The sequence below is a fragment of the Myodes glareolus genome, chromosome 1 (assembly GCF_982192425.1).
Source record: "Myodes glareolus chromosome 1, mMyoGla1.1, whole genome shotgun sequence".
Taxonomy (NCBI): Eukaryota; Metazoa; Chordata; class Mammalia; order Rodentia; family Cricetidae; genus Myodes; species Myodes glareolus.
In genome coordinates, this window is record NC_142026.1 from 106,813,381 (window position 1) to 106,832,962 (window position 19,582).

Sequence of the window (19,582 nt, forward strand, 5' to 3'; positions counted from 1 at the left end):
CTTTTTCTGCATTAGATTATCAGTTCTTTCTGAATTACTGTCTTTCTAGTTTCTCACGAATTCTTTACTGCAGTATTATGATTTCGGTTGAATTTTTTAATTATAAAAGAGGAGTTTTATTGAAAGCAAGTCAAAATATCAACTACGTCATAGAGAATTATATCCCTAAATTTGTAGTTATAGAAACCCATAGCTTCATATGGAATAATAATAGTGTCCTTCCATTTATGTTAAGATGCTGACACTACGCACATTACATGCTAATTCAACATTCTAAGAGAGGTTATCAACAATTTGAATCAAGTTCAAGCAAGTTATCTAAAGTGAGGAAGTTGATTACATCCATTATTAAAAACCATAATCCACCAATCTGCAGTTTTAAAACGGCCTCTAATTATTTGAGGTCAATTTGGAAAAGTTTCCAATCAACTAGTCTAAGCTGCTAGCCCTTTCCTATTCTGACATTTAATTAGTGTTTAAATACGTTTATGGCATAAGAATGAACCGCTCAGAAGCGCCTTTCTCCTCTCCAAACCCCAGCAATTTAGGTGAAAAACAAATGGCAGCGAAGGAGTATCTAAGTGTGTGTCTGTCCATAGCTTTGAGCGATGGCTTGGCAAGCCGGAGCCATGATGCCATCCTCTCTCTCCAGACTCTATCATGAATGTGATTTATCTCTTTTAAGGAAGTGCTGGCGACAGGTCAAGGTCATCTCGTGAAACAAGTGAACTCCAAAGAGTGAAAATGCTGGAGTTATTTCTAAGCGGTCATGGCAAGAATATGCAGCTAGAACTAAATGTTGACTAATAGGCACTCACTCTGACAGTCACTCAACTGTCTACCTATGTCTGATCAGGAAGCAGACCACAGGGATAGATGTACAGATTCCATTAAGGCAGCTGAAAAAATGAACGCTACACAAGCAAAGTGTTCACTCTAATATTATAGCTGATATAGAGCCGGGAGAGTGTGAACAAGATCCTCTGAAGTTCAGTGTCTTTCATGTTTCATGAGCAATACATAGCGGGTGGGGGTGGAAAATCTACTTATGAAAAAGCCTGTACACTCATATTCATGTGACTGAAGGAAAAGGAAACATTAGAAGAAGAATATTTCTGGGATGTAGTGCTTATTGGGGAAACTGACACAGAACTTGAGGAATAGTTTAAATAATAAGAAATGAAAACTCAGCAAAAACCCTTGTTAACTTTATGCTTCAATTTTGTAATTAATATTCGAGCTTAATTAATTTGTAATTAGTATTAGTTGCAGTTATGATTTTAATACGCCCAACTGAAGTCCAAGAGGTTCACATCAGTAAAACACGGTACATTCTTGTGCTGCTAAGTAGCACTCATTTGTGTGATGTTTAATGGAATTTTTAATCATTCATCATAATGGCTACCTACAGAGAATCAGAGGAGTAAGAGATTTCCTTTAGAGTTTCTGCTTGGCTACATTAAATCATTTAATTCTTGTTAGAACACTAGACTAGTACCCTCACACTGGAGATCAACAGAGTTACAGCCATAAGTCGCAGTGACCAAGTTGAACAGTTTCAGTTAAACAGGCTTCCTAGTTATGTACACAGTTAGCCATTTGAATGAAGAAATCATACATTGTCACTTATCCCAGTGGGACGCTCAGTCAAATAAAATGCATATTAAACTTAATACACACCAATTTACAAATGCTATTTCTAAGTAACTACAGACTCACACAGAATCTCATCCTTGGAATTTTTTGTAAAATGTAAGGGGACCTATAAATTCACATTGCAAGAAACAAAGAAACCGTCCCAGTTGCACACGCCACTCACCACATACAAGTACTCTGATACTTTTCCGAATTGCAGGCAGTGCTGCAACCATTTTGATTAAATATTAAAAGCAAAAACGTGTACCTCAAATTTAAATTCAATTACCAATTCAACAAATATTTGTTGTACATAATAAGACTTTCATCTTGTACTCGTTCTTGGAATATAGTGATATATGAGACTACTGAATCACAGAATTAAACTTGACTAAGCAATTAAGTTACAATAACTACATATGAATACATATTGTCTAACAAAATTAAATATAAAAGGCCCGTGGAAAGGAGAATGTCTTACAGCAGAGACATCCGGACTTCTAGAGAATCATGCTCTTTTTAGCAAAACTGACTTATATATGAAGGACATTAGGAAAGCTGGACCCCACTTTCTTAGTACTTCTAGCTGAGGGGATAGAGGTGAAGATGAAGGCAGGGTTTTAGTAATGGAGAACACAGGGATGCCATAGGGATGCCACACAGGATCCAACAGATTCCAATTTTTCTGGTCAGCCCAGTCATTTCTGGCTTGGCTGTCCTCTATTGACACTATCTGAAAAATGACATGTTTTTGCTTCCCTGAGCATCAGGGGCAGCCTTCTGTGAAAGCTAGCAAGATTTTATACACACACACACACACACACACACACACACAGTCCTGCCATAGATTCACCTATGGACTCAGCATTGCTTCTACCATGCTGATACAGTTCTCATTACTTTGTTACCTTAAAAAAAAATCAAGGAACTACTCATGAGCCCATATATGTATGTATGTATGTATGTATGTGTGTATATATACACAAGCACACACACTCACACAACAGCAAAGCCCACAAATCTCAAATATGTAGTAACAGTGAGGCCCACATATCTCAACATAGAATTTAATTAATCTTTTACAAAAGTGTACTCTTGCTCAACAAGCTAGTCTTTTACTAGTAGGCTTCTTTCTATCCCTTCACAAGCACCATGGTTCTATCATTTTGACTAGTAATTAAGTCTTCAAGATCCTGTGTCTGAAATTTTTTTTTTTGCCATTCTGAATGATTTTAGACAAAAAGACAACTATATTTCCATGGTGTTAGTTTAGCTGCACTCAGTCAATAAGGCAATGTTACTTTACTAAAGTGTGCTTTTTCATAGGTAGAAAAATGTCAAAATTCAGAGCAAGAAATGGATTAGATCTTGTTAGAAATATTAAATCACAAAAATTTACTCCTAATAAATTTCTATCTCCAATTTAAGTCTACTTTAGTATTTATGGTTTTTCCCCCTCATAACTGCATATGATGATTGATGTGGTTCAAAGGCAAGGTAAAACATGTTCATTTAGGGACTAGGCATGGCAATTTTCTAGATTTACAATAGTAACAGAAAACACAGAGGCTCTTCCATGAGCCTCTGGGGAAGTCCATTAGTGAGGACAATGCCGTACTTTATAATTGACACGAGAAGACAGTGGCTACCATGTGTAATATGTAAAATGTGCCAGGGCTCATTCAAGCACGCTTTGTGCATAAGAGCTCCTTTAACTGTGGCAGCTGTGTTCCAAGAACCTTGGTAGATGACTAAAGCCACAAATAATATCAAATTCTGCCGCTACTACTTCTTCCACATGTGCAAACTTATGTTAAAGCTTACTATCCATATGAGATTACCAATTATGAATAGTGAATAGAACATTTGAACTTTGAAGCCACTAATCAATCAGGTAGGGTTTCAAAACACACACACAACAATACAGCAACAGGTGGTTACTGAGTTACTTGACAGGTGGGTAGTATATTCACCACAAATGCTGCGGACAAAGGGGCGCTCGGGTCCTGGGACAAGTAGAGTAAGAGAGTGAAAACTTGCATTATGCTACTGCCAGTGGCATGCAAAATTTAACATTTATGAATTTTTTATTTCTGGAATTTTTCATTTAATATTTTCCGGCTATGGTTTGCTACAGATATCTTAAATCATGGAAGAAAAAAAAATCCTAGGTGAGGAAGAAGTAGTCTTTATGTTCCCCAAATCCTCAAAATAATAAGGGCGAAGCACTTGGCTACTCTCCTTTGGCGAATGGAGCTTTTGTAATTTGCCTTGAAGCTAGCAGACAAGGTCAAGATCTAAGCTCAGATAGTCTAAGACCAGAGTCCTTCTCACACTGATTATGCCACTCTGTCAACCAGAGGTCCTGAGTGCCTCGGGATGCATGAGAACAGGGGAATGACCACAAACGGAAGGAAGCCTTCTCAGCACCCTCTGTGCTGCTACCAAATGTCACATGCTAAGATCGAATTCCACGATCTATAACCCTCCCTGGAGCATAAATATCAGATAATATTTGCTATCCTGCTTTTATTGGTATCCAAAAGGGGATAAAGTGACCCCAAAACAATTCACGAAAGCAGTGAATGAGAAGGAAATTCTGGCTGGCAATCGCTTCAGCTCTTTTGTCCTTTTATTGTTTTCCTATCTAAAGAACTTTCTGCCTGGATGGTGGGGGCACACGTCTTTAATCCCAGCACTCAGGAGGCAGAGACAGGGGCATCTCTGTGACTTCAAGGCCAGCTTGGTCAACAGAATGAGTTTCAGGACAGTTAGTGCTGTTACTCTAAGAAACCCTGTCTCAGAAAGACAAACAAACAAACAAAAAACAAAAACAAAAAAAACCCTTTTTTTTAGCAGCCTGCTATGATTACCTTTTACATTCTAGCATCTGCTTTAAATCTAGAAAAGCAGAGGTAACAACAGACTGCCAAATGTCTTTTGCGGCTAACTTCCAGAAATTTCAACTTGAACTCCTGATTTTCAAGCCAATTCTTAAAATAAAAACAAACAAACAAACAAATAAACCAAAAACAACCCAAGAAACAAAAAACCCGCTAGCACACTGCTTCTGCATATATTTTTCTTTTTTTTCCCCACTAGCATTGTTTACTTATTTTTTATTATCATGAGGAATCTTAGTATCTGAATGGAAATCAGTAGGTTTTTTTCTCCCATCTGTGAAGTTTCTTTATTAGTCCCATGAGTCAAGGGGAAACTCTTTATTGCTTGCACAAATCAAGAGAAAAACAAATGCTAATTGAGCAGATTGATAGAGGGAGAAAAAGATGAAAGGCAAGATGCCAACATAAACAGAATATGGCTATTCATTGTTACCCCCAGTGAATCAGCTACGCTCACAAATGTGCATCAAATACTAACTATGGCAACAGAGCTCCCAGCGGAACAAACCTCTGTGGAGGCTCAGGCAGGCGTGCAGACAGCTATTCCTTCTCCGCTAGAACAGACAAAGCGGTAGCCTCTCCCTTGTTGGACCATTCCATTTTTAAAGGACAATATAAAGAGAGGTATAGGAGCCTGCTCCAAATACTCTTTTAAAGATGACAATACATTCTTTCTTATCACAGCAGCTAAGTCATGGCAGCCAGGGTCAGCAGGCAGTGTTTTGCTTCTAGCCTTCACAGAAAGAATTTCCCAATGTTAGTTGAATCAAAAAGAAAAATTAAAATGTCTTCCTTGGAGTGATGAAATCGTGGAGCTGTTCTTCCCCCTCCGGTGCTCCTGCGGTGTTAAACTGGCTTTGTTCCTTTTAAATCAGAACCAAATGCAAATGAAGTGCTCACCTGAGTGTGTAGACTCATCAGAGCCGAACCTGTTTGATCTGTCTAGCACACAGAGTGATGGAGGTTTCCAAGTAAAGTGACTTGTACTTTGAGCTGCTATGGCTGATTTTTTTCCAAATAGGCTGATGGGCGGCATAAGGCCTCTCAGGCCCTAAATCCAAAGCTAAGCTGTTCTAAGGTTTCTAAGACCATCTTAACATCCTAACAAGGTTCCTTTAGTTAAGCACTAGTGATGGGATGAAGGGCTCCCATTCATCTTCAAGACACCCAAGTGTTCAGAGAACTTAGGGTTTAACTGGGTCCCAGTACAAATACCTTGTAATAGAGACACCACACTGTATTGGCCTGAAGCCGGGAACAAAACCCTTTCATGTTGGAAAGGAGTAGAGAATGGAGCTAAAAACAAAAACAAAATAAAAAAAGCAAACTCTTACCTTTTGTAGCAATTCGTACACACTGGGTTTTAGTTTCCTGGTTGAGTGAAATCAAAAGAAAATCATCAATATATAGATAATGTTTTCTGATCTGTAAATTATTATTATAATTCTTATCACAACACATCAAGGGTTAACAATAAGATTATGACTAAAGAACTATAATAACAAGGGAATTTCTTTCTCAATATATAGTTTTAGATAGTATTTTAAAAATTTGAAGGAGGTTTCTAGTAATTGCTAGAGATGTCTGTATCTGTTTCACTTTGTCATAAAGCAAACTGGTATGGCAGAGACAAGTTGGATGGCCTGCTATTTGCATTTTTGTTGCTTCTTGAGCTATCAGAAAGAGATACGGATCTGCAAAGCTAAAATAAATCAGAACCATATACAAATCTAATTTTCATCTGACAGCTCCAGACTTGGAACAAACCTGAAGATGATATACTCTCACTTGGATCTCGGCATGACTAAACAGCTAAACGATAGTTGTTAAGAAAGATTATTAAGACATCACATAGTAGTTTAGATGTAATTTATATGCGCTTCCTTTCCTGGAAATTTAGCTGTCAGCAACTAAATTTTTTTTCCTACCTCTCATTACCAAGGTAGATAGAGAAAATAGAAATGTAAGGGGAAGCAGCAAGAATGGTTAGTGCTGTGGGTACAAAGAGACACAAGGCCCTGCAGGCTGTCTTGGGCTCTGCTCCCTTCTCAGACACCGACTTCAGTCATGGTTGATCTCTGCTTGCCTTAGCTTTCTTTCTTCCTTTTCTTCCTTTCCCCTACTACTCCCTTTCCTCCCTGACAAGGTCTTGTTACATTGTCCTCCTCCATGAGTTCTCCCATGTGTTCCAAACCCTACAGAACAAAGGTTCTATAGTGGTGAGTTTCTCTGGTCACTGCCACCTGGGCTAGCTGTTGCTTAGGTGACACTGGACAACATAGTTTAGGAAGAGATCTGGGTATATTATAGCTGGACAGGGCTCAGCACACCATCCCTTCCTTCTGCCTCAGGGTATGAACAGACTGTTGTCCCCGGAATCCTAATAAATTGCTTTTGTGCAATCCTGGATCTACCTAATGTTGTTCTCTCTGTTCTGTTCTTTTACTTGTGTTAGCCAGGGTTCACATACTAGAAACATGAGTTTTTATGAAAGAGAGGTTATCTTTAAGAGGTATTTATAACTCTATCTTCAATGGCTTTATACTTTGATAAATAATAAACCAAATTTATATAATTCCTTCTCAAGCATTTACTTTGGAAGTCTAAAATATAGAACTAGAAGAAGAAATGTGTTCTTCTGTTTCTTCACTGTGGCTGACCTTAAGAATTGGCTGCAGGAGACTTTCATGAGCCAATGTAGACCCCAAGGGATTTTGATCTCCTAAAAGCAGTCATTGTTGAGTCTCTGTAGGCGTCACCAGCCTCTGCTGGTGCAAGGCTCATCAATGTCAAAACTCTTTGAAAATGATATGATTGCCAATACTCACAACCCATGGCTCTCAACCTTCCCAATGCTGCGACCCTTTACTACAGATTCTTATGTTGTTGTGATCCCCAACCATAAAATTATTTTTATTGCCACTTTATAGCTGTAATTTTGCTACTGCTATGAGTTATAATGTAAATATCTGTGGTTTCTGACGGTCTCCGGTGTCTCCTGTGAAAGGGTCATTTGATTGCCAAAGGGATCGTGACCCACAGGTTGAAAACCACTGTAAAATTTGATCAAATAGTAGTGTAGCTAAAGAATGTCAGAGAAAATCCCTTGTAAGTACACACGTTCATAGGTACTCCTGACACTCAACAGAGGGATTAACAAGAGTTGACTTGGAAACTATCACTTCTTTGAAGATGAAAACTCAAACCTGGAACTGCCTCCTGCCTGTGTGCTATTTGTGTTTGGGGGCAGGTTATCAACTTTTATCATGTCTCTGTTTTGAATAACCTAATTAGACAAGTAGTTTTTGCAAATGTGTGTGGTATGTGTATGTACCAAGGGTTCGTTAATCTTGAATGTCATTTTGATGGGATTTATCACCATGGAAACAAACCTTTGGGCATGTCTGTGAGGTATTATCTATAAATTAATTGAAGCAGAAAGACCTACCCTAAATATAGATCGCATTATTTGATGGACTGAGGGTCTCACGTTAGAGGGAGAGGTTGGGAAGAACACCAGGATATTTTGGTTCCTGCTCCCTGAATAAGGACCCATGAGACTAGTCGCTTCCTACTCTTTCCACCATGCCTTGCACTCCATGGACTTAACTTTCACTGTGAACTGAAATAAATCCTTTATCTCTTCCAATGCTTCTTGCCAGGCATTTTTTGCCAGAGCCAGTAAAATAACTAATACAACTTGGTGTGGACGCTAAAGAATCAAGTTATATAGGGGAAAAATGAGCAGGGAAAAACATCCTCAACTCTGCACGGAGACTACCTATTTAAAGTATCTCTGGCATTTTTCTTTGTCCTGTACTGTACAATGGTCACACTGGTAGGCAGAAAAGTACAGCTTGCGTGTAAAATCAATATTCGTATTGTCATGGCCCCTGTAGAGATACAAATTGGTTGTCTCCCAATTAAACTCTCCTATGAGCTAATATGACTCATACAACTGCTTGTCACATACTTCCTGTCCTCTCCCAGATGCCACCAATTATACAAAACCAAACCACTTCTCATGCAGCTACAAGTCCATCAAAATGCCAGTGTTCATCTGGATATGAAATTGTTAACAGTTTCTCTTCTCAACATGCTTTTTCTATCCTGCCCGCCTTTGTCCAAACTAGAAATAAATAAATAAATAAAAACAACATTAAGTCGCTGGGAAGAAAAGTCTTTCAAAGGTAACCAGCATGAGAGCAAAAGGCTAGGTTGTTTCTCTCTACATGCCCTGCTGTGCTTTCCGCTTCAATATTCATTTGGGATCAGCAGCGGTGCTCCACGACAACTGTGTCCAAAATAGGAAAAGGAGGGGCAGTCGGGGCCAGGGCCAGCCAACTTCTGTAATGGCTCAGCACCCAGCCTTCGCAGGCAGTCTTCTGTTTAGGGTCTGTCAGCTGGACCGCGGGCGTCCCATTACTTTGTAATCAGAGGATTGTTACTTGTTATTTACTATTTGGCTTGTACCCCCTGAAAAGCTTATAAAGGTTTATTAGTCCGCTGCAGAACACGTATTCTGTTTATCCTGAAGTAAATTTAATCTTTTGAAGCGGCCACTCCTGAGCAAGTGAGGCAGAACAATGGCGGGAATTTACTGGGGGTGGAGTCCCGGTGGCAGCACACCCACCTTTTCAAATCACTTCCCTCACAGTTGCACTGTGGGCATTCCTGAAGACGGAGCAAGTTGCAGTTGTTACTAGGAAACGGAGATCCTGTGAAATGCTGCTGGCTTACAGCCTGGGGCCTTCAGTCAACGTGCACGTTGCTGGCAACGGGAGAGACACTATACACCGATTTTTCCCTCTATCTATCTATCTATCTATCTATCTATCTATCTATCTATCTATCTATCTATCTTTCTTTCTTTCTTTCTTTCTTTCTATCTATCTATCTATCTATCTATCTATCTATCTATCTATCTATCTTTCTTTCTATCTATCTATCTATCTATCTATCTATCTATCTATCTATCTAGTCTCTCTCTCTCTCTCTCTCTCTCTCTCTCTCTCTCTCTCTTCAATTTTCCTTGGCAAACGCTACTGAGTGTTCATAAAATATAGCCATAGCTTTACAAACGATCGAGGGAAAAATCAAACGTCAATGGCATCTCACCTTCTCCACGCTGCTCATGGCTTGGAAATAGATGTTGTATCCTTTGCGAGGAGCCAGCGGAGGGTTCCAAAAGCCTTTATAGGTCCGGTTGTCACCCACGGTGAAGGGGGCAGGCTCAGGAAGATTCCCAGGGGGGAGTTCTGCAGCAAAGTAATAGTTTGCACCCCCACTCAGGGCGTTCTGGTATGTGACGGGTACCTGGTAGCACTCCATGGCCCCTGCTTCTCGCTTGGTCCGATGCGGATGCAGCTGCTCGACGACAATTTGGTAAGCACTTTGGGGAAGGGAAAGAAATGCTTGCGATTAGAAAACCATCAAGACATTGAGATTTGGGGGAAGGAACAAGGGGTTCAGCATGGGCACGCTGTCTCAGTGTATGTAACCAACACGCATCCCGTTTGCCATAAAACAGTTTCTCATGGGCTCAGATGCCCACAGTGCTGAGCTTACCATAAAGTCTTAATCACCATAAAGCGGTTCACATTTGCAGGAACTGAAAACGAAGGCCTGCTAATGAGGACGCTGGCGTTAACTATAGTCATGTCCTATTTTTCAGTGGAAAAGTTAACATTTTCCTGAGAGATTACATCAGGGAAGGCCCAGCTCCAAGGCCCACCAGAATGACGGCCTCCGGGAGGCAGTGGAAGCTGTTGGAGGCAGTTGTCACAGGCTCGGGGACTCAAAGCACTGACAGGCTTCTCCACCTCCTGACCTGGCCTCCATCTCCACTGCCTTACAGCTATGCAGATCCAAAGTACAAGTGACATGCGACAAGGCGGGCACAGATGGACAGAAATCTGTCCCCACAACAGAAATAGACTGCCTCCTTCTTCTGGGCTTGTTAATAATGAAATGTTACAAATTGGAGAGACAGATGGCATGTGGCCTATTAAAACTCCAATCTGAACCACAAACCCTTTTCTTTAAACACCTTAGAACTTTTCTACAACCACTGTTATTTTAGAGGGGTAATAAAAGAAAGAAGACCCTGAAAATTTAAAATAACGATCTCTGGATCACTAATAACTATGCACTGTCAACTTCTCGAACTCATATGTCAATAATATCCTTCCTTAGTGGAAAATGGCTCATGGGAAAAATTAGGTTAAGACTATCTATGAAGCTTGCCATTATTATTAATACGTTACATGTACTTTTAATGGCAGATAATTAATACAGTTACAAATTTCTGAAAACTGAAGGAAAATGAATTGTGGTGGTTTGTTTAAATTCAGTAGGAATAAGCTATGTGTGGGGCTCCATGCAAAATCTTGAGACCCTTAGGTAAATGTGCTCCATCTCGGTCTCCCAGAGGGGGAAGACAGCCAACAGATCTGTAGTAGGGAAGAAGACTGTTTGTTATGAGTCTCCCAGAGAGACTAAGAGAGAAAAACAAAGTTTGTTTCTAGGAAAATGAAAAAGTTCAGATCTAGAGCAAAATTCCAATTTAAATATAAGCTGTTATACTTAGAAGCGAAAGACCCCAGAGCCTCAAAGAAAGGATTACATTTAATTTAAAACTACAGTTTTATTTTCCTCCTAAATATTGAAGTTCTCACCCGCTGGTTTTTTTTTAATCAAAATATTGCTAAAATTTTAAAAAGCTTGTTATTTATTTCTTGCTCATTTGAGAGGGGACAAAGATCATATTAATGGCAGAGATTTGACCAAGTAACCAAGGCAGAAGTCGCTGTGATTTCTGATTGCTGACACTGCACCATCCTCTACAACTCAGCCAAGTTGGGTCACCAAGCTTGGAGGAATGTTACTGACAGGAAGGGTGCTCTCTGTCTCATCTAGAAAATGACATTTGTCAATTTTAAATTTAGGAAACAGCAAGCAGAGCCCCAGAGACACAAAGAAGAATAGAGCAAAGTTGATAAGTGCTTGCTAGGTGGACCTAGTCCTTATTTTATTTTGATTTTATTATTCATATTTATGTTACATGCTTCTATACTATGTATAAATCCACACACATATGCACAAATTAATAGATATATCATACTCTCCAGACAAATCTAACTTTATGCTCTTACCCTAATGAACAATAATGACAGTTAGCTATCTTGGTTAATAGCCTAAGCTAACCTTTGAAAACAAAATTCTTAATTATGCCATACACCTAAAAAAAAATCTAGTATACATCAAATCTCAACTCATTCCATTAAGTTGACATATTTAACATTTCATTTTCATGTTTTTCCATTTCAGTTAAATATAGGAAATATGCAAGACAGCCTGTAGCTCTCCAGATTTATTTGGAGCAAAGCAAACTGTTACCGGGGGAGAGAAGGAAAGACAGAAAGGTACAGTCTGCACTTTAGAAACCTTGAGTGTGGGTCCATCTGAGATTAAAATCAACAGCTTGGAACAAGCTTTAAGATTTGACATATCCCATTTAAAGAGAAAGTTTAGAATAGGACTGATTCTATAAGACATAGAAAATCAGAAAAATTCCCACTTATGCGTAGGAATGTTTTATTAGTATGGACTTTAATCTTTAGTATATCTTTTATGTAATAATACATATTATCCAAGAAATGAAGCACATCTTTATTGCTACTACAGAGAGACTGGAGAAAGAGATCTGAGCTCCTAGTGAAGTCTATGTGTGTCTCACTTGCTTCCTTCTTGTCCCAGCAAATGTCTGGGACCCCTCTCCACAGTTCTTACGTGCTGTGGTATTTGGAGATGGGCATCTATGGAAAGCAACGTGGGTTAGATGAGTGAGTGGTCTCAGCAAGTATTGATTTTGCCATCTCAGACTTCCCTGTGAGCTATGAAGAATACATGAATGTTCTTTGAGTCACCAAGGATTTGTCATGACAGCCTAAGGCTGATTATATAAATATTTCTTCCTTTAGAAAGCTTGCCTCCAAGAATATTGCCTTGGTTCCTATCTGTGCAATGACTGGAATAAGGTGAGAAGTTAGGGGAGACAACGTGACCTTACTCCACCCCCTTTCACTCCGCTCTCTGCCCTGCCAAGTGCAGCACCTACCCTGTCTTGGACTCGGCTCGATGGCTGAGTAGTTCTCAAACTACTCAGCAGTGATTATTCCATGGGCCGATACAGGAGCCACTTAATTTTATATTGAAATGGAATATTTTCAAATGGAATCATGGGCATTTAACTAGGCATGGGTAGTATGAACAAATCACTTTTGATTTTTCTGGTGATGTCTTTACTTAGAATCTATCCAAAACATTCTTTTTTTCCCCCATACAACGACGACCTCTTATGCTTCAGAAGTTCTCAACACTATTTGAATAATGAAGGTATCCTTAGTTAGCTTTCTTCCTAGGAATTTGAATCTGTCCATTCTTTCACTGACTTTATTCAACAATGAAGCCTTGGGCACTGATACTGAGGTGAAAAATTACCCCTCACTGTCAACTTTCTATTTGCTTTTCTGTTGTTGACATTACCAAAATTCTTTCTGTTATTTAAATGCTTTGTAACACCCAGAAGTATGATACACACACACACACCCCACACACAATGCTATCATCTTTAAAATCTCTCTACTTACAAACCGTGACTTTCCTTGGTTGATGGCTACAAGAAAGCAACTCACAAGTACACCTCTCGTCACCTTAACTCAGCTCCACACTTCTTTTTCTTCCTAACATTTAAACCAAGTTCAAGGTGATTTCCTTTTTTCTCTTCTATGACATCACTGGAAATACCTTTCTGGTATCCAAAATCTTGGTTCACGATACTGTATTTTTGTTTCTTTGTTTCTTCTGCCAGCACATTAGAAAACTCAGGTGTCTTTCCAGGAAATTATACTGGTCAAAGTCTTTCAGGGCGTGCTTTACTGTCATTATGGAGTACAGCCTTCAGTCAGTCCCCACCTCCACCCGGAGGCTAAACCCTTGTGTGTCTTTCTCTCCCTTTCTCTGGGTACAGGGAGAAGGCCTGTATATTATCTGTGCTGACCTGACTGCAACTGCAGTGAATTCATAAAAAATGTTCGCATGCAGCAAAATGTGCATCGAAACAACCAAATATCGCTACAGTGAGAACTACCCTAGGGGTTCAGATCGAACCCAAACAACCGCTGAGAAAGGCAGAAATCCCTTCACTGGCCAGTCTGAGAAGATGTGCCTCAGACACATGTCCCACTTCGAAAAAAAAAAAAATCTACTTTGAGGCTTTCTTACTTCTTACATGTTAATTCAAATTAATCAAAGGGCAGATAAATCAAACTAGGACTGGACTGACGGGTGACCGGAAATGGTCCTATGCTTTCATTTCTTAAAGTTTTAACTCTAGCTAAGTTTAAAATACTAGTGGAGCTTAGGACTCTAGCAATTAAATTTTAATTAAATTAAATCCATAAATTAAATAGTAATTAAATTAAATCCATAATATTTAATATGGTTGTTCATTGGCTAATCTTTCCTATTCATTTTTATTCAAAGTATGATATTTTTCTCTCTGCATAAAGACTATCAGCTACCGAATCACCAGAGTCAAAATCCTGGCATTAACTTAACGAAGTCCTCACTTCCTGTGATCTTTCCTCGTCTTTTAGCATGCGATTTCTTTCCATTCTCTTCCTTTATTTTACAAGTCGGACTCTATACTTTATCCTGGGATTAGTATTATATCGAATCCTTGTCCTTCATCTTCTCTCTTGATCTCACTATTTTTGGATATGTATTATTCATTTGAAGCAAGGACGTAAATACTGTCAAGCATCTTCTCAAGAATGTTCACAGAGTTAAGATACTTCTGTCAGGAATAATTCTCTGACTGTTTCCCTCCCCAATGTAGTCTTCTAGATTCAAGGCATACATACTTTGAGGTGTAGGGAATATATGGAGGCATCATAATTACACTAATTCTCTTTAAACATAGTCAGTAATTTACCAATCCCATTCATGATGCCATAGTCTCATTGGTCAGAACCCTCAGGACATGCCTCAGAAATTCTGGAACTGAAACAGGAAGACCACTGTTTTAATAAAATGTACTGCCTTCATGGTGAACATTGTACATGATGAACACAGTGTGATTACACTGTCATAAATACTGCATCTGACATGCCTCTTCCTTACTAGATTATGAGTTCATGAAAGACAGCAGCTATCGTATTTTTAAGTTTAGTATCTCTACTTAATCATTTATGAAATATCTGTTATATGCTGTGGAATATTTTTAAGTGGTGTGGTCTCCCTACTCTCCAGAGGCTGAACCTTTAGGAATATATATATATATATCGCACACCACATACACAAACTCACTATTTGTAAAGAAGAAATAAGTTTTCTGGAGAAAGACAGAAAGATAAAGAAGGGGCTGGAGAGACAGAGCAGTGGTTAAGAACACTGGATGTTCTCACTGAGGACCTGAGTTTGATTCCCGGTACCCACATGGCAGCTCACAAAAGTCTATAACTCCAGTTCCCAGGAATTATTTACCTGGTTGAGTTGGATGCTGATCTTTATGTTTAAAAAACAACACAGAGAAATTTTGTCCATCAATGCTTCAGTTTTAACACATGTTTAGTTAGAAGTCAGGTCAGTTCACCATGATGATGATCAAGACAACCAAGAAGTATTTGCTATCTTTAACATGTGGGGTGCAGTACACTGTCCACCAGTGGATGTCAATGGCCACACTAACGCTGCCTGTGCACATGCGGTGAGGGACCAGACCATCAGCATACACGGTTGGCGTGGATCACCTCTATATTGTGATCTGTGTTTCTGTTACATTCTCGCTTAAATCATTAGACAATTTCTTCTTAATCTAAGAAAAATTCTGGTTCTCACTGTAGTTCATGACTACATCTTAATTTCTTCACTAAACACATGTAGTGCTTAGACCCCAAATTTGATGATCCCCCCTCCCCATGCTAGGATGGGTTCTTGACTACCTAAAATACAGAGTTTGTATTCGGAAAATTCTGTAAAAAAATTTGCATCCATTTGTAATACCTTACCAGAAACTCAGCATCAACACAAAGAAAACCCATATATTTATAATATTCTGCTACCTAGAAAAAAATTAAGAGAAATTATGTGCTTAAAAAAACCTATCTTACGAGCCATGAACACTTCAAGTCATGGCAATGACTGTCAAATGTCAAAAAGTCATTTGGAGTTCTAGGCAAGGCAGGCATCAAGTTTACATCTTTCATATGATTATAAAAGTTAAAAAAATATGTTGAAGAATCACACTTGCCAGGACAGAATTACACACATTGTTCATTAACAGCCCCGGGGAAGCTTGGTACACGACGAGAAACCGGAGAGACAGCTCATGCTGAGCGCCTCATTTAGGTTGTTTGTAAACTGAAGAGTGTGTTATTTCTTTCCTGAGAACCAAGATCTCTCAGAAATAATAGTCACTGAAAATATCGATAAGGTAGGTAAAATATACAAAGTAACTATGGTTTTTGAAAAATACATATTTTTGATTTATGATAACAAACTGAAATTATTAGCGTTCCTTCAATAACCTTGAAAACCAGAATTGGCGTTGTTGATAAATGACTCTGCACTGTGTCACTTTAGGGTGTGGCTCCACCTCCCTTCCTTCTAAGCTTCACACAGCCTAGTGTGAGTGGTGCTTTCATTTCCACTGCTACCGTGTTGCTATGGTCCACAAACACTTTGCCCTAGGAGCATCCCAGCCTCAGCCTGAATTGGCTTCAGCCTGATCTCTGTTTCTACCAGAGTGTGCCTTCCACCCAAGAGGATAGCTCAAGGCAAAAGCTGCTATAGTCCTGTGGCCACCTTTCGTATTCAAGCTGCCAGTAAACAGTCTCACTCCCTGGCCTCTGTTATGGCTCCAGCTTCAGCTGCTGTCAATTTGCCTACATCCAACTTCAATGACCTCAACTACTTGATGTTCTAGGTCGAACATCCCATGTCCTATCATTTGCTTGCAATCTCTTGAAACACCCACCATCCCTTCCTTCTCCAAGTAAACCTCATTTCTTCCAGTCCTCAAAATTTCAGGTCTAACCCCAACTTTGTCTATGTGGTCATTGTCTTACCAGTGAGGCAGTCACACTCCAAACAGTCACACATGGAGGACTATTCCATGTATTCAGATAAACTCCTGGTATGAATGAATTGCTATGGAATCTCTAAATTTATGGGAACCATTGCTAAGTTTAGTTTTTTCATAAGACTATACTAAAGTAAATATATAAACTCCGAATACCGAGGACTTCTTGGTTACTATAACATGGCATTGGAGTGGGACATTTGGGAGACCAGGAAAAAGAATGTCCATCTGTACTAGAGTTGGGACAAATGGACAGTAAAATGCAAAGCAACAGAGGCTAACTGTATTACAACAAAGGGAAGATGATTCATTCAGGGTTGGGAGCAGAGGACAGGTGGATGCTTTCAGGTTTAGCTAGAGGTTAAGAAAGCTGGCATTCTTGGGAAGACGCGGAGCAGAATGGCAGCAAAATTTACATCAGTAACAAAATTTCAGGAACTAAGCCCGAAGAAACTGGGCAGAAAGGAAAGTAGTTTAAAGCAAAGCTGAAAGGCATGATGGAATCCAAGAAAAAGATTTGTAGAACCAGACCGTACTCTCAGGGCTAGGAAAATTATGCCAACAATTGAGACCGTCACTTTAAAGTAATTAGGACACTGAACTAGACCACCTCATGATCAGGCCCCATTGTCTGCGTGGATGCTGGAGGGAGGACGTGGTGAGGACACTGGATGTATAGACACCAGTGTCTGTGTGGATGGTTGGAGGGAGGAACGTGGTTAAGACACTGGACAAGACAACCCTATGGTCAGGCCCCATTATCTGCTTGGATGGCTGGACAGAGGAACATGGTCAGAGGGAAAGAAGATGCCACCCAACTTAAGGATCCCAAAAGCAAGGGAATCAAAGTTCAAACTCATCAAAGGTCAAAGTGCTGCCCTAACAGCACAAGTTTATCCCCCTGCCTATTGGCTCCACCTGCAGGTGCACTGTGCAAATGCAGCTAAACAAAGATGGCCTTGACTGGATTAACTCCTTAGAAATTATATACTGGTTTTCCCTTTTAGCAACACTCATCAGCTTTATCAAATGCTCATGTTAACTTATTTCTTACTCTAATAGTCTAGTAGATATTCACTTTTGTGTTTGGACATGTGAGATGTGTGTGTGTGTGTGTATGTGTGGCATATGCGCAAGTATGCAACCATATACACATATGCAGGTGAAGGTCAGAAGAATTTGTTGAGCTTCATCGTCTTTTACTCTTCACCTTACTTTTTGGGATAAGGTTCCTCACTGATCCTACTGCTTGTCATTTCAGCGATGCTGGCTGACCAATGAGCTCCTGGGATGGGCCTTTCTGTACACTTCAATGCTGGAATTATAGCAAATGTGCCCATATATGACTTTCACAGGGATCATTGGCCAATTCTTCAAACTCATGTCCTCTTGCCTGTGTAGCGGTCGGTCGTACCTACTGAGCCAACTCTCTGGCCCCTCAACTTGTTTTCTGGGCATTATCCAACTATACTATATAATTTGGAGTTCCTAGTCACTGGGCTCAAATCCTAGAAAGGTCAAATGTGTTGCCAAGAAATATAATGAAGTACATTTCCATGCCAGGGAAAGAGAAATGACGATTAAGAATTATTTTTGTATAATTATGATTTCAGATGAATCCGTAGTAGTTAGAAATTATGGACACATAAAGGCAAAAGAAGAAAATTTAATCAAACATGTAGAAAACACACAGAATTCCTGAACATTGTCTATGAGCACAGGATCTATAGAGTGAAACAAGCCTTGATATCCTAAGAAACCTGGGTAGAGGTACTGTTATGTGTTTCGGTATGGTCGGTGAATTTAGATTTATAATTGCAAGAAGGGTGATACGTACAAAGTCTGCAGAAAAATTTTGACAAAGTTAGCAAAGAGTTAATTATATAAGCACAGTGTTACTATGATGATATAATAATAATAATAATAATAATAATAATAATAATAATAATAATAATAATAATGTGAAGAAAAGCTCAATTCTCCTAAAATTTTTTAAAGATTTAAATTTTTTTTGGAATTTTATTTTATTTACTTAGTTTTATTTGTTTGAAAGTATGCCTCTGTATTACATGCTTTTTTTCTGTGGATGCCAGATAAGACATCTGATTCCCTAAGACTAGAGTTAAAGACATTTGTGAGTCAATATATGGGTGCTGGGGATTGAACCAGTTTCCTCTGGAGGAGAAGTCAGTTGTCTTAACTACCAGGCCTTCTCTCCAGATCCTAACAAACTCTAAAAGCCAAATCCATGTACCTGGAGCCCACTTAAACATCAGGAACAGGATGGCCACCTATGCAGCAAATTTTGTCACGGGTAGGGAGATGTCAATGACCACAATTACTTGCCAATAGAGAAGGCATGCCCACATCCAAGTGAGCATGACATTGCTTCTTCTTCTTCGCATCTGCAACCACCATGGCTCACAATCATGGACACACAAACACCATTGGACACTGACTTGGAATTCTCGAGCAGCTGCTCTCGCCGAAGCATGCATGTTACAGCCACCTTAGCCACCTCTCTTGCTCCACAATGTGGCAATGAGTCTGCTCAGTCTCGGGTAGACAGGAAGTACAAGCTTTCTTTGTGACTCATGCTCTTCTATCAATTATTTTTTAATTACGAAAAAGTATTTGTACAACTTTGATAAAAGAAAAAGACATCAGTTTCATTGGGTCAAGTGTGTCTGTCTTACATCCAGAAAGATGAATCTGCCTTTAAAGGAATTCACAAAGAGCATGACATAAGTCGGTTCTGCTGTCTATTGGGTCTTGATGTTGTATCTATCTGATTTTCTTATCAATACCAATAACAAAATGCCCACATATCTGTCTGTTTCAAATAGAAGTTTGATGAGGTCTTGAAGATTCATCTAATTACATTTCTTCAACATTTAAA

The 19,582-nt window shown here is 39.3% G+C and overlaps 1 protein-coding gene across 15 annotated transcripts in view; it reads right to left on the reverse strand.

Annotated features, from left to right (window-relative positions):
- Ptprk (protein tyrosine phosphatase receptor type K) overlaps positions 1-19,582 on the reverse strand; it is a 534,789-nt gene that overhangs the window by 94,252 nt on the left and 420,955 nt on the right. For all 15 annotated transcript variants that reach the window (XM_087911293.1, XM_087911268.1, XM_087911261.1 and 12 more), the window contains exons 12-13: positions 9,657-9,930; positions 5,873-5,909 (exon numbers count right to left, since the gene is read on the reverse strand). In XM_087911293.1, the coding sequence (XP_087767419.1) occupies positions 5,873-5,909; positions 9,657-9,930 (311 nt within the window). The remainder of the gene's footprint in view (positions 1-5,872; positions 5,910-9,656; positions 9,931-19,582) is intronic.